General features: G+C 50.9%; 1 protein-coding gene across 3 annotated transcripts in view; it reads right to left on the reverse strand.

Moving 5' to 3' along the window:
• The window catches only part of DNM1 (dynamin 1), a 52260-nt gene extending 50772 nt beyond the window's left edge, over nucleotides 1-1488 (reverse strand). For all 3 annotated transcript variants that reach the window (XM_021674056.2, XM_021674055.2, XM_064377568.1), the window contains exon 1: nucleotides 1292-1488. In XM_021674056.2, the coding sequence (XP_021529731.1) occupies nucleotides 1292-1452 (161 nt within the window). In that variant the 5' untranslated portion in view covers nucleotides 1453-1488. The remainder of the gene's footprint in view (nucleotides 1-1291) is intronic.
• Nucleotides 1489-11803: the final 10315 nt, after the last annotated feature.

An 11803-nucleotide genomic window follows, 5' to 3' on the forward strand; every position in this document is an offset into this window, starting at 1 on the left:
GCCCACGTTAGAGACAGAGACACTGAGGCTCAGAGAGGGCAAGTGACCTGCCTGAGACTTTGCAGCAGAACCTGGCTTGGACAGAACAGCTGTCCGTCTGTGGAGAAGGGCCCCTGCCTCCCTCTCCCATGTGCCAGTCATTTTTTTGGCCCTGAAGGTCATTGGAAGAAAGCAAGGGTTTCTGAAGAAGATGTGGGGAGATGAAAGGGGGAGAGGTCAGTGTGAACCCTCTCACCTCCTCCCCCAATCTGCCCAGCCCCCCATCCCACCTCCAGTACCTGGAGAGCCCCTATCCTTCCTCTCATCAGTACCAGAATAACTATTTCTGCCTCCCTTTGGGGGTGCCTGGGAGCCTGGGGGTCATGACCCTGACTGCCCCCCTAAACCCAAGACGCTTTTTCTTGGCGATTGCTCCCCTCTCCGCCACCTAGGCCTCCCAGCGCCTTGTGGGATCAGAGGCGGGAGGGGGATTAGGTTCTGCAAATGGCTCCCCCCTCCCGCCATCCCTGTCTTAGTCATCTCTGCCCTCTGCCGCCTCTCCCTTCATCACAATCCCTCTGGCCAGGCCAAGGGGAGGGCGACACTGACAGGCGCCCCCCACCCAGGGGCCACGGAGAAGCAAGGGGCCGGCTGCTCAGAAAAGGATCAGAAGTGGTTTCTCCTCCCCTCTTCCCTTCCTCATCCTGCAGCCCGTGCCTCCCCCCTCCACTGTGCTGCGCACGGATGGCGGCGGGAGCCGCAGAGGTGTGTGTGTGCCGGGGGAGGCCGTGCCGGGTCCTCGATGCCCACAGGACTACGTCCTCTTCTAGGGGCTGGGGTGGGGGGCTTCCCCCCCAACCACAGCCCAAGAATTCCCATGGGGGTAGAGGACTGTCCCCCCATAGAGCCCGGTGTGGGGGACACTGCCCTCGGGTGCTGCTCGCTCCAAGGGACTCCCCAAGCCCAACGGAGGCGCTGAGTAATGAGGGCTCTCTCCGTGCCCCTGTTGAGGGTGGGGGTCAACCCTCTGCCTGGGGCTTCTGGCAGAGCGCTGTCTGCCCTAAAGGATGGGGCGGAGGAGGGGGCGTGATTCCGCAGCCGGAGACGTTTGCAGACTAGCCGGGGGGCGCTGCTGCCTCAGGGGCTCTCGCGGTGGGGGGAGGGCCGCCTCGCTCCGGCTGGGGGTGGGGGGCGCGCTGGCCGCGAGTGCAGCGTCGGGGGCTGCGAGGTCGCCGCACCATCGGTGCCCCGGGCGGGGATTCCAGGGATCCCGGGGGTCGGGGGTCGGCGCCTTGGGGCGCGCCGCGCCTACCTGCCTACGAAATTCTCGAGTACCGAGCTCTTGCCGGCGCTCTGGCCGCCCACCACGGCGATCTGCGGCAGGTCGAGGTCCGCGTTCTGGCCGATGGCAGAGAAGGCGTCCTGCAGCCGGTTGACCAAAGGGATGAGATCTTCCATGCCGCGGTTGCCCATGGCTGCGGCGGGCCCCGCAGGCTGCGATCCGGCTGCCGCTCGCGCTCCCGGCTCGGGCTCCGCCGCTGCAGCCGCGCGCCCCGACTGCCTGCGCCGCGGGGCCCCCGCCCCTCGGGGATCAGAGCGAGCGCCGCTCCCGGACGCCGCTAGGGGGAGCCCGCGGCGCTGCTGGCCGGACGCTGTGCGCAGGCGCCGCCCGGGGCACCATGGGTGTTGTAGTTTTCACCTTCTGCGGCTCTCGAAGTGCCTTAGCAGTATCTGGGGTGCGCGGATGCTGCGCAGAACATATTTGTCACGAGTGGGGTCTCACTCCTAGTAACAGACCCCTTGGATAGTGGCCATGGCTGTTTCACTCCATCTTACCGATGGGGAAACTGAGGCCTGGAGAGCAGTTGTGCTACCTCTGAGGTCACAGCCTCCTGACCCGGAGTTCCCCTTCACATCGCTGCCTTCTACCTCTAGGTCCTGACTCTAGTCTCCAGCATGTCCCTTTCTTCCTTTAGTCCTCAGTTTCCTTTTTTCTAGAAGGGGAAAGATGGACATGGATTCAACAAATATTTACTAGGTACCTGCTAGAAGCCAGGCCCTGTCCTAGGCACTGAAGATACAGCAACGAATAAGACAGCCAAGGCCTCTGCCCTCGTAGATCTTGCATCAAGCTGGTGAGACAGACAGTAAATGAATAAAGAGATACATGAAATAGTAAAAATGAAAATAGTTCATAGTAAGAGGGATGGAGGAAATAAACAGAGTGTGAAAAAAGGTATCTGTGTGGGTGTGGAAAGTTCATATTGGCTTGGGAGGAGTCTGGGGGGTTCTCTGCAGAAGTGACATTTGAGAAGAGACCGAAATGATGAGAAGGAGCCAGCAGCAAACAGATCGGGGGAAGAGCATGCCAGGCAGAGAGACCAGCAAGTGCAGAGGCCCTGACACCCGGGAGGCCCTTCTTGGGAGAGTTGGAAGCTCTTATCCTAGAGAATGGAAGTTTTTGCTCCAACCCATCAGAATGGTGGTAAAACAGCATAAAACAGTGGGATTAGAATCCAGGGCTCCTACAATCCTACCCTGCTTACCCCTGCACAGAGAGACCCTGGGGCCCTGAGCGCAGCCATCCACCTCTGCATTTAAGAAACCTAATTAGTATTCATGGTGGAGGCTAGGAAGGGGAGGCCAGCCTACTCTGTGCTCATGGGGAGTCAGCAAGTCATTTCCCTGTGCTGTGAACAGCGTGGGGGCACTGCTGACAAAGTGGCCTGTGAATTGGAGACTGTTCATTTACTCATCCGTTTATTTTTATTTTTATTTTTGAGTTGGAGTCTCATTCTGTCACCCAGGCTGGAGTGCAACGGTATGATCTGCTCACTGAAACCTCTGCCTCCAAGGTTCAAGCAATTCTCCTGCCTCAGCCTCCCAAGTAGCTGGGACTACAGCCTGACACCACACCCAGCTAATTTTTATATTCTTAGTAGAGAAGGGGTTTCACCATATCGGTCAGGCTGGTCTCTCGGCCAGGCTGGTCTCGAACTCCCAACCTTGTGATTCACCCGCCTCGGCCTCCCAAAGTGCTGGGATTACAGGCGTGAGCTACCGTGCCTGGCTTCTACTCACCCATTTAAATGCATATTTGTTGAGCCAGGTACTATGCTAGACCCCGGGGATAAAACAGTGAGTAAAATGGACAAAGTCCTTACCCACATGTGGCTGACAATTCAGTGGAAAAAGACAGACGATATGCAAATAAGCCAATAATCATGACCCTGTTGGATGGTGTGCCTCGCAGAGCAAGGAAGCAGGGGTGGCATATGGTGGTGTTGCTATGGTGAAGATGGTGATCAGAGAGTGAGCCATGTGGATGCTGCGGGGAGGAACCTTCGAGGCAGGCATGGGGAACAAGCAGGCTCTCTCCCTGGTAGCGCCAGGGAGTGGATTAGGAGCCTAATCAAGGCCTTAAACAAGCTTTGTGACCCAGGTCCTTCCATGTCTCTGAACCTCAGTTAACTAATCTGGATAATGGGGATAATGATAGATCAAATGCCTGGGGAGGGCACAGCCCAGGCCTGGTGCTCAGAAGGCCCTTATTAAGCTGCAGCTGTGAGGATGCCAATGATGACAGCTCACCTGACAGCTGGAACATCAGTGCCACACAACTTGCATCCTGGCAGCTACTCCATGCCTACCTGTTATTATGCTCTGAGGACAAGAGAAGGCTGAGATGGGAGCCTGGATGAGTGGCACGAGGAGGGGGTGCAGTTTATAGATGTCTGCCTAGAGGGCATCATGGCTGGGCTTTTATTTTATTTATTATTTATTTATTTATTTGAGACGGAGTCTCACTCTATCGCCAGGCTGGAGTGCAGTGGTGCAATCTCAGCTTACTGCAACCTCCACCTCCCCGGTTCAAGCTATTCTCCTGCCTCAGCCTCCTGAGGAGCTGAGACTACAGACGCATGCCATCACGCCCAGCTAAGTTTTGTATTTTTAGTAAAGACGGAGTTTCACCATGTTAGCCAGGATAGTCTCAATCTCCTGACCTCAGGTGATCCGCGCCCCCTCGGCTTCCCAGAGCGCTGAGATTACAGGCATGAGCCACCACGCCTGGTCGATTTATTTATTTATTTATTTATTTGAGACATAGTCACCCTCTGTCTCCCAGGCTGGAGTGCAGTGGCACGATTTCGGCTCACTGCAACCTCTGCCTCCCAGGTTCAAGTGATCCTCCTGCCTCAGCCTCCCAAATAGCTGGAACTACAGGCGTATGCCACCACACCTGGCTAATTTTTTGTAGTTTTAGTAGACAAGAGGTTTCACCATGTTGGCCAGACCTGACTTCAGGTGATCTACCCACCTCGGCCTCCCAAAGTGTTGGGATTACAGGCATGAGCCACTGTTCCTGGCCAGCTTTTATTATTTTTAAGCTTTTTTTCCCCCTAACTACAATATTGAAACTTATTGTAAAACCAGGCTTTACACAAGTATTTGAAAACCTCTGGTCATCCTCCCACCTAGAGATAACCACTATAGATTAGGTTTAATTTTTTGGCTTTGTTTTTCATATATATACATATTCATTTTGTCTTTATAGAACTGGGATCATACTAACTATCACTAATGCCAGGCCAACAGCCTGGGCATCACATGAAGTTGGTCAGAAAAGAAGAATCTCTTCTGAAGGCCACTTTAAGTAAACAAAAAAAAAAAAGAAAAAAAGGAAAAGAAGAATCTCAGGGCCGGGTGAGGTGGCCCGGCATTGCCTGTAATCCCAGCACTTTGGGAGGCTGATTTGGGTAGATCACTTGAGGTCAACACTTCAAGACCAGCCTGGCCAACATGGCAAAACCCTGTCTCTACTAAAAATACAGGTATTATCTGGACATGGTGGCACCCTCCTGTAATCCCAGCTACTCAGGAGGCTGAGGTGGGAGAATTGCTTGAACCTGGGAGGTGAAGGTGACGGTTGCATTCAGCCGAGATCGCACCATTGCACTCCAGCCTGAGCGATAGAGCAAGACTTCATCTCAAACAAAACAAAACAAAACAAAAAAAACAAAAACAGAATTGGCTTTGACTCTTCACTCTCTCTTGAACTCCCAAAGCTTTTTTTGTTTTTGTTTTCTTGTTTGTTTTTGAGATAATATAAATCTCACTCAGCTGCCCAGGCTGGAGTGCAGTAGCAGTCACAGCTCCACGCGGTCTCAAACTCATGGGCTCAAGTGAGCTTCCTGCCTCAGCCACCCAAGTAGCTGAAGCTGCAAGTGCACACTGCCACGACCAGTTAATTTTATTTTTTTATTTTTTATTTTTTTTTGAGATGGAGTTTCGCTCTTGTTACCCAGGCTGGAGTGCAGTGGCGCTATCTCGGCTCACCGCAACGTCTGCCTCCTGGGTTCAGGCAATTCTCCTGCCTCAGCCTCCTGAGTAGCTGGGATTACAGGCACGCGCCACCATGCCCAGCTAATTTTTGTATTTTTAGTAGAGACGGGGTTTCACCACGTTGACCAGGATGGTCTCGATCTCTTGACCTCGTGATCCACCCGCCTCGGCCTCCCAAAGTGCTGGGATTACAGGCTTGAGCCACCGTGCCCGGCCAATTTTTAAAAAGTTGTTTTTTTTTGTAGAGACAGGATCTCGCTTCGTCACCCAGGTTGGTCTTGAACTCCTGGCTTCAAGTAATCCTATTGTTTCGGCCTCCCAAAGTGCTGGCACTGTAGGGATGAGCCACCAGACGTGGCTGGGCTTCCAAGGTTTTGACCACCAACTGTGCTAGGCATATATATATATATATATATATATATATATATATATGGAGACAGAATCTTGCTCCAGCTCCAGGCTGGAGTGCAGTGGCATGATCTTTGCTCACTGCAGCCTCTGCCTCCCGGGCTCAAGCAATTCTCCGGCCTCAGCCTCCCAAGTAGCTGGGATTATAGGCGCCCACCACCACGCCTGGCTAATTTTTGTATTTTTAGTAGAGACAGGGTTTCCCCATGTTAGCCAGGCTGGTTTTGAACTCCTGGCCTCAAATGATCCACCCACCTCAGCCTCCCAATGTGCTGGGATTACAGATGTGAGTCACCGAGACTGGTCCTGGGTAGATTATTAATAGGAGTGTTCACTGGGCATTTCTTCCCAGCCCGTTTACTGTGCTGAGGGATTCACCTGTACTGTCTCCCAACCTTGAGAAAGAAGTTTTATTAGTCTCCTTTGACAGATGAGGAAACTGAGGCACAGAGAGGTTAGTGAAGAATATGTCTAAGGTCACATAGCTAAGAAGTGATAGAGTCAAGGTGTGGACAGACGTCGGTGTGACTCAGAGCTTCCATATTTCTATCCTACACTATGCCAGCTCTGGTAAGTGATGGTTTTCTCCCAGGGATGCTGTGTTGAGAATACATATTTTTAGTGCACATAAAATAAAACATGAGCCCTTTCTGAGAGTGCTTGTGTTATATACATACATAGTAGGTGCTCAATAAATGCCAGTTGAATTGAGCAGTGGCCTTATTACACAGCTCCGGGATCAAGTCATTATATTTAGTCACTAAGTCTGCTCAGGTTCTGGCTCTTTGAGTTCATTCATTCATTTTTCCACAGGTATGGATCAGTGGCTACTTTGTGCCAGACCTCAGCAAGACACAGGGGGATGAAGAGGTTAACAAGATGCAGGGATCATCCTGCTGGAATGGGAGTCACAGGGGAGGGACAGACGAGAGAAGCGGACCAGGTGCATGGAACAAGGGCACCTGGCCCAGCCTGAGGCAGGGTCGCTGCTAAGGAAGCAGCTGGGTCAGGCTGGGCCTTCTCTACATGTTTGTGGGCTGAGCACCAATATTTCCTATGGGCTTTGGGGCTCCAGCAGTCCAGGCGTCTGTGCCTGCACTACCTCATCTCCTGCTGAAGAACCCCCCATGAGCCTGGAACAGGCCAGGTGCCCATGTGTGCTGATCATGCCACGGTTAGGTCTGAAGACAGACTGCCTGGTGTTCAAATCCCACCTCTGCCACTTTCTAACCTAATGACCTTGGGCAAGTTATTTCACCTCCCAAAGCCTCAGTTTCTTCATCTGTAAAAGGGGGATTATAATAACCCCTAACTCATAGGATTGTGTGAAACTTCAGTGATGTAATAATAATTTAGGTAAAGCATCCAGTGGTGACTGGAACTGTGAATAATGAGAGCTACAAATAGTGTCATTATAATCATCATCACCATTGCACTGTCCAAAGACACTTCGGTGTTGCGAAAGTCGCAGAGCGTGTGGCTGGATGCGGGAAGGAGGGAGAGTCTGTTATCCACAAGTCAGTTCTGTCTGGCAGAGATGGTCAAACTAGAGCCCTAAGTCAGGGCCTGCCCTGGGTCCCCTGGAAGGTAGGGGCAGTAACAAAGTGTGCCTGTTGGCTATTCCTTGCCTCTGTCCTCTGCCTTTCACACTCCACTTATTTTTAGGGAAAGGCACAGGTGGGCGACAGCCACGGGGGAGGCCACGTGATAAGCATATGGTCTTGTATATTTCTCTGCTTCTTGTCTGACTTGGAGCTGTTGCCGAATGCAGCCCGTTCCCAGGGATTCTGAGCTGGGCGTCTGGTGGTGGGGCCCACTTTATGGCCTATGCTGGGTGCCTCACTGGAACTTGCTTCTGTAGGGTGATGGACACAGCTGTCAAAGGCAGGAAGGGCTTACATGATGAACACTAACCCGAGGACAGAGGGAGGACACTGTATCCTGAAGCAATTCATTAATTCATTCATTCATTCATTTAATCAGTCTTTACCACACAAACCTGTGATGTGCAGGGTTCTGAGCTGGGTCCCTAGGACATGAGGACAACTTGGCAGATGCTTTCTGCCATCAAGGGCACATGACATTGCTGAGGACAGGAATAGTGCAAGGTGGGGAGGTGGCAGGTTACAAGATAAGGAAGCTATAGTCCACAGCCAGTTAGAAAGAGTACTGGGAAAACAGCAATAATAGCTGTGATAGAAACAGCGCAGGTACTCGGTGAAGGGGCCTATGAAACTAACTTAATGCAAAGCCTGAATAAATAGCAACACTCACCTCATTCTTTTCTCTTTCTTTTCTTTTTGAGACAGGGTCTCACTCTGTTGCCAAGGCTGGAGTGCAGTGGCATGATCACGGCTCACTGTAGCCTAGATCTATTTGGTTCAAGTGATCCTCCCACCTCAACCTCCCAGGTAGCTGAGACTACAGGCATGTACCACCATGCCCAGCTAATTTTTTAGTTATTTGTAGAGATGGGGATCTTCCTATATTGCCCAGCCTGGTCTGAAATTTCTGGGCTCAAGGAATCCTTCCACCTTGGCCTCTCAAACTACTGGGATTATAGGTGTGAGTCACTACACCTGGCCCATTTACTTCCTTCTTAAACTGAAAAACTTGGGGTAAAGATGTTAGTTCTTCTCCAACTTAAACACATTTAGTGCAACACCAATCAAAATTCTGATGAGGTCCAGGTGCAGTGGCTCACGCCTGTAATCCCAGCACTTTGGGAGGCCGAGGTGGGTGGCTCACCTGAGGTCAGGAGTTTGACACCAGCCTGGCCAACGTGGTGAAACCCCGTCTCTAATAAAAATACAAAAAATTAGCTGGACGTGGTGGCACACGCATGTAATCCCAGCTACTTGGGAGACTGAGACACAAGAATCATTCAAACCTGAGAGGCAGAGGTTACAGTGAGCCGAGATCACACCACTGCACTCCAGCCTTGGCGACAGAGCAAGACTCTGCCTCAACAACCAAAAAAACACACAAAATTCTGATGGGATTTCAGAGACTGGGGAAGGTTTGACAAAATTCTACAAAATATCTGAAAAAAATATATAATTGGGAATTGCCAAATTTTTTTTTAAAGAATAACAATGTCAGGGGCTTGCACTGGCCTTTTTTTTTTTTTTTTTTTGAGACAGAGTCTTGCTTTGTCGCCCAGGCTGGAGTGCAATGGTGCAATCTCCACTCACCACAACCTCCGCCTCCTGGGTTCAAGGGCTTCTTCTGCCTCAGCCCCTCGAGTACCTGGGATTACAGGTGTGAGCCACCATGCTCGGCTAATCTTTCGTATTTTTAGTAGAGATGGGGTTTCACCTTGCTGGCCAGACTGGTCTTGAACTCCTGACCTCATGATCCACCTGCCTTGGCCTTCCAAAGTGCTGGGATTACAGGCATGAGCCATTGTGCCTGTGTGCAGTAAAACATATTCTAAAGCTATAATAATCACAGTATGTGGTATCATCATGAGAAGGGATAGATAGAGTCCTGGAGCAGAATAGGTCTGAAAGGCCCAGTGTGGTGGCTCACACATGTAATCCCAGCACTTTGGGAAGCTGAAGTGGGTAGATCACTTGAGGTCAGGAGTTTGAGACCAGCCTGGTCAACATGATGAAATCCCATCTCTACTAAAAATACAAAAATTAGCCGGGTGTGGTGGTGCACACCTGTAGTCCCAGCTACTCGGGAGGCTGAGGCAGGAGAATCACTTAAACCCAGGAGGCAGAAGCTGCGGTGAGCTGAGATCACACCACTGCACTCCAGCCTGGGTGACAGAGCAAAACTCTGTCTCAAAAACAAAACAAAACAGAACGAAAACACCAGCCCACTACACACCTGGGATCGTAATGTGCATGCATCTTATACGCTGGTGAGCTCACTCCACATCATATTGTGGGTGTTTATTCTTTGAAAACATAATTGCTGATGACTGTGCACTGTTCCTTAAGAGGTGACACCATGACTTATTTATTATTATTTTTTTTGGAGACGGAGTTTCGCTCTTGTTACCCAGGCTGGAGTGCAATGGCGAGATCTCGGCTCACCGCAACCTCCGCCTCCTGGGTTCAGGCAATTCTCCTGCCTCAGCCTCCTGAGTAGCTGGGATTACAGGCACGCACCACCACACCCAGCTAATTTTTTGTATTTTTAGTAGAGACGGGGTTTCACCATGTTGACCAGGATGGGCTCGATCTCTTGACCTTGGGATGCACCCGCCTCGGCCTCCCAAAGTGCTGGGATTACAGGCGTGAGCCACTGCACCAGGCCCCCACCATGACTTATTTAGCTAATCCCCTAAAGTTGATTATTTTCCAGACAGCTGTTATAAATAAAGTTTTGGCTGGGTGTGGTGGCTCACGCCTGTAATCTCAGCACTTTGGGAGCCCATGGCATAAGAATCACTAGAGTCTATGAGTTCAAGATCAGCCTGGGCAACATAGTGAGACCCTTGTCTTTCAAAAAAAATACTGATCATGGTGGTATGGGCCTGTAGTCTCAGCTGCTTAGGAGGGTGAGGTAGGCAGATCCATTGAGCTGGGGAGGGCAAGGCTGCAGTGAGTTGTGATGGTGCCACTGTGCTCCAGCCTGGGTGACAGTGCAAGACCTTGTCTCAAAAAAAAAAAAGAAAATAGTATATTCAATGTTTCCATGAACAACCTGCTATTTTGTAAGTCTCATTTCTGATTATTTTCTTAGACTAGACTCCTACAAGTGGTGTTACTGGGTCAAAGGGCAGAACATGTGCACAATTCTTTTTTTATTATTTTTTTGCAATGGAGTTTCGCTCTTGTTGCCCAGGCTGGAGTGCAATAGTGCGATCTTGGCTCACTGCAATCTCTGCTTCCTGGGTTCAAGCGATTCTCCTGCCTCAGCCTCCCAAGTAGCTGGGATTACAGGTGTCTGCCACCACACCCGGCTAATTTTTGTATTTTCAGTAGAGATAGGGTTTCACCATGTTGACCAGGCTGGTCTTGAACTCCTAACCTCAGGTGATCCGCCCACCTCGGCCTCCCAAAGTGCTGAGATTTCAGGCGTGAGCCATGGCACCCAGCCCAAGATTCTTGATATAAAATCTGCAAATTGGGGCTGGGCACCGGTGGCTCACACCTGTAATCCCAGCACTTTGGGAGGCCAAGGCGTGTGGATCACAAGGTCAGGAGTTCAAGGCCAGCTTGGTCAACATGGTGAAACCCGGTCTCTACTGAAAATACAAAAATTAGGCCAGACGAGGTGGCTCACGCCTGTAATCCCAGCACTTTGGGAGGCTGAGATGGGTGGATCACCTGAGATCAGGAGTTCAAGACCAGCCTGGGCAACATGGTGACACCCCATCTCTATAAAATAAAAAAATAAAAATAAAAATAAGAAAATACAAAAATTAACCGAGTGTGGTGGTGGGTACCTGTAATTTCAGCTACTGGGGAGGCTGAGGCAGAGAATTACTTGCACCCTCAAGGCGGAGGTTGCAGTGAGCCGAGATTGCGCCACTGCACTCCAGCCGGCAACAGAGAGAGATTCCATCTCAAAAAAAAAAAAAAATTTGCAGATTGCTTTCCAGAAAGATGAACCAACACAGGAAGCTAGTGCTGGCTTCCCACCTTTACCAGCACAAGCATTATTTTTAGGTTTTTTACTTTGGCAATTTGCTAAGCTCCTTCTGTGCCAGGTGCCAGTGCTAAGCATTATGTAATGTTATCCTTACCACCTCAGGAGGGGGCACACGTTTCACCAAGGAAGAAACCAGCTAAGAGGCCTCTCCCCCAGCCTGTGTCGCCTAGCCACAAGGCAGGGGAGTCACGATTCAACCCTGGACTTCTCCAACGCTAGCACCCAGCTCAAGGTGTCAACATACTTGCTTGGCAGCCTAGGCGTCTTTTTTTTTTTTTTTTTTTTAAGATGGAGTCTCCCTCTGTCGCCTGGCTGGAGTGCAGTGGTGTGATCTTGGCTCACTGCAATCTCTGCCTCCCGGGTTCAAGCGATTCCCCTGCCTCAGCCTCCCGAGCAGCTGGGACTATATCACGCCCAGCTAATTTTTGTATTTTTTAGTACAGACAGGATTTCACCATGTTGG

This window comes from Aotus nancymaae, unplaced genomic scaffold (genome assembly GCF_030222135.1).
Source record: "Aotus nancymaae isolate 86718 unplaced genomic scaffold, 86718_ANA_hifiasm-v0.15.2.pri h1tg000003l, whole genome shotgun sequence".
Taxonomy (NCBI): Eukaryota; Metazoa; Chordata; class Mammalia; order Primates; family Aotidae; genus Aotus; species Aotus nancymaae.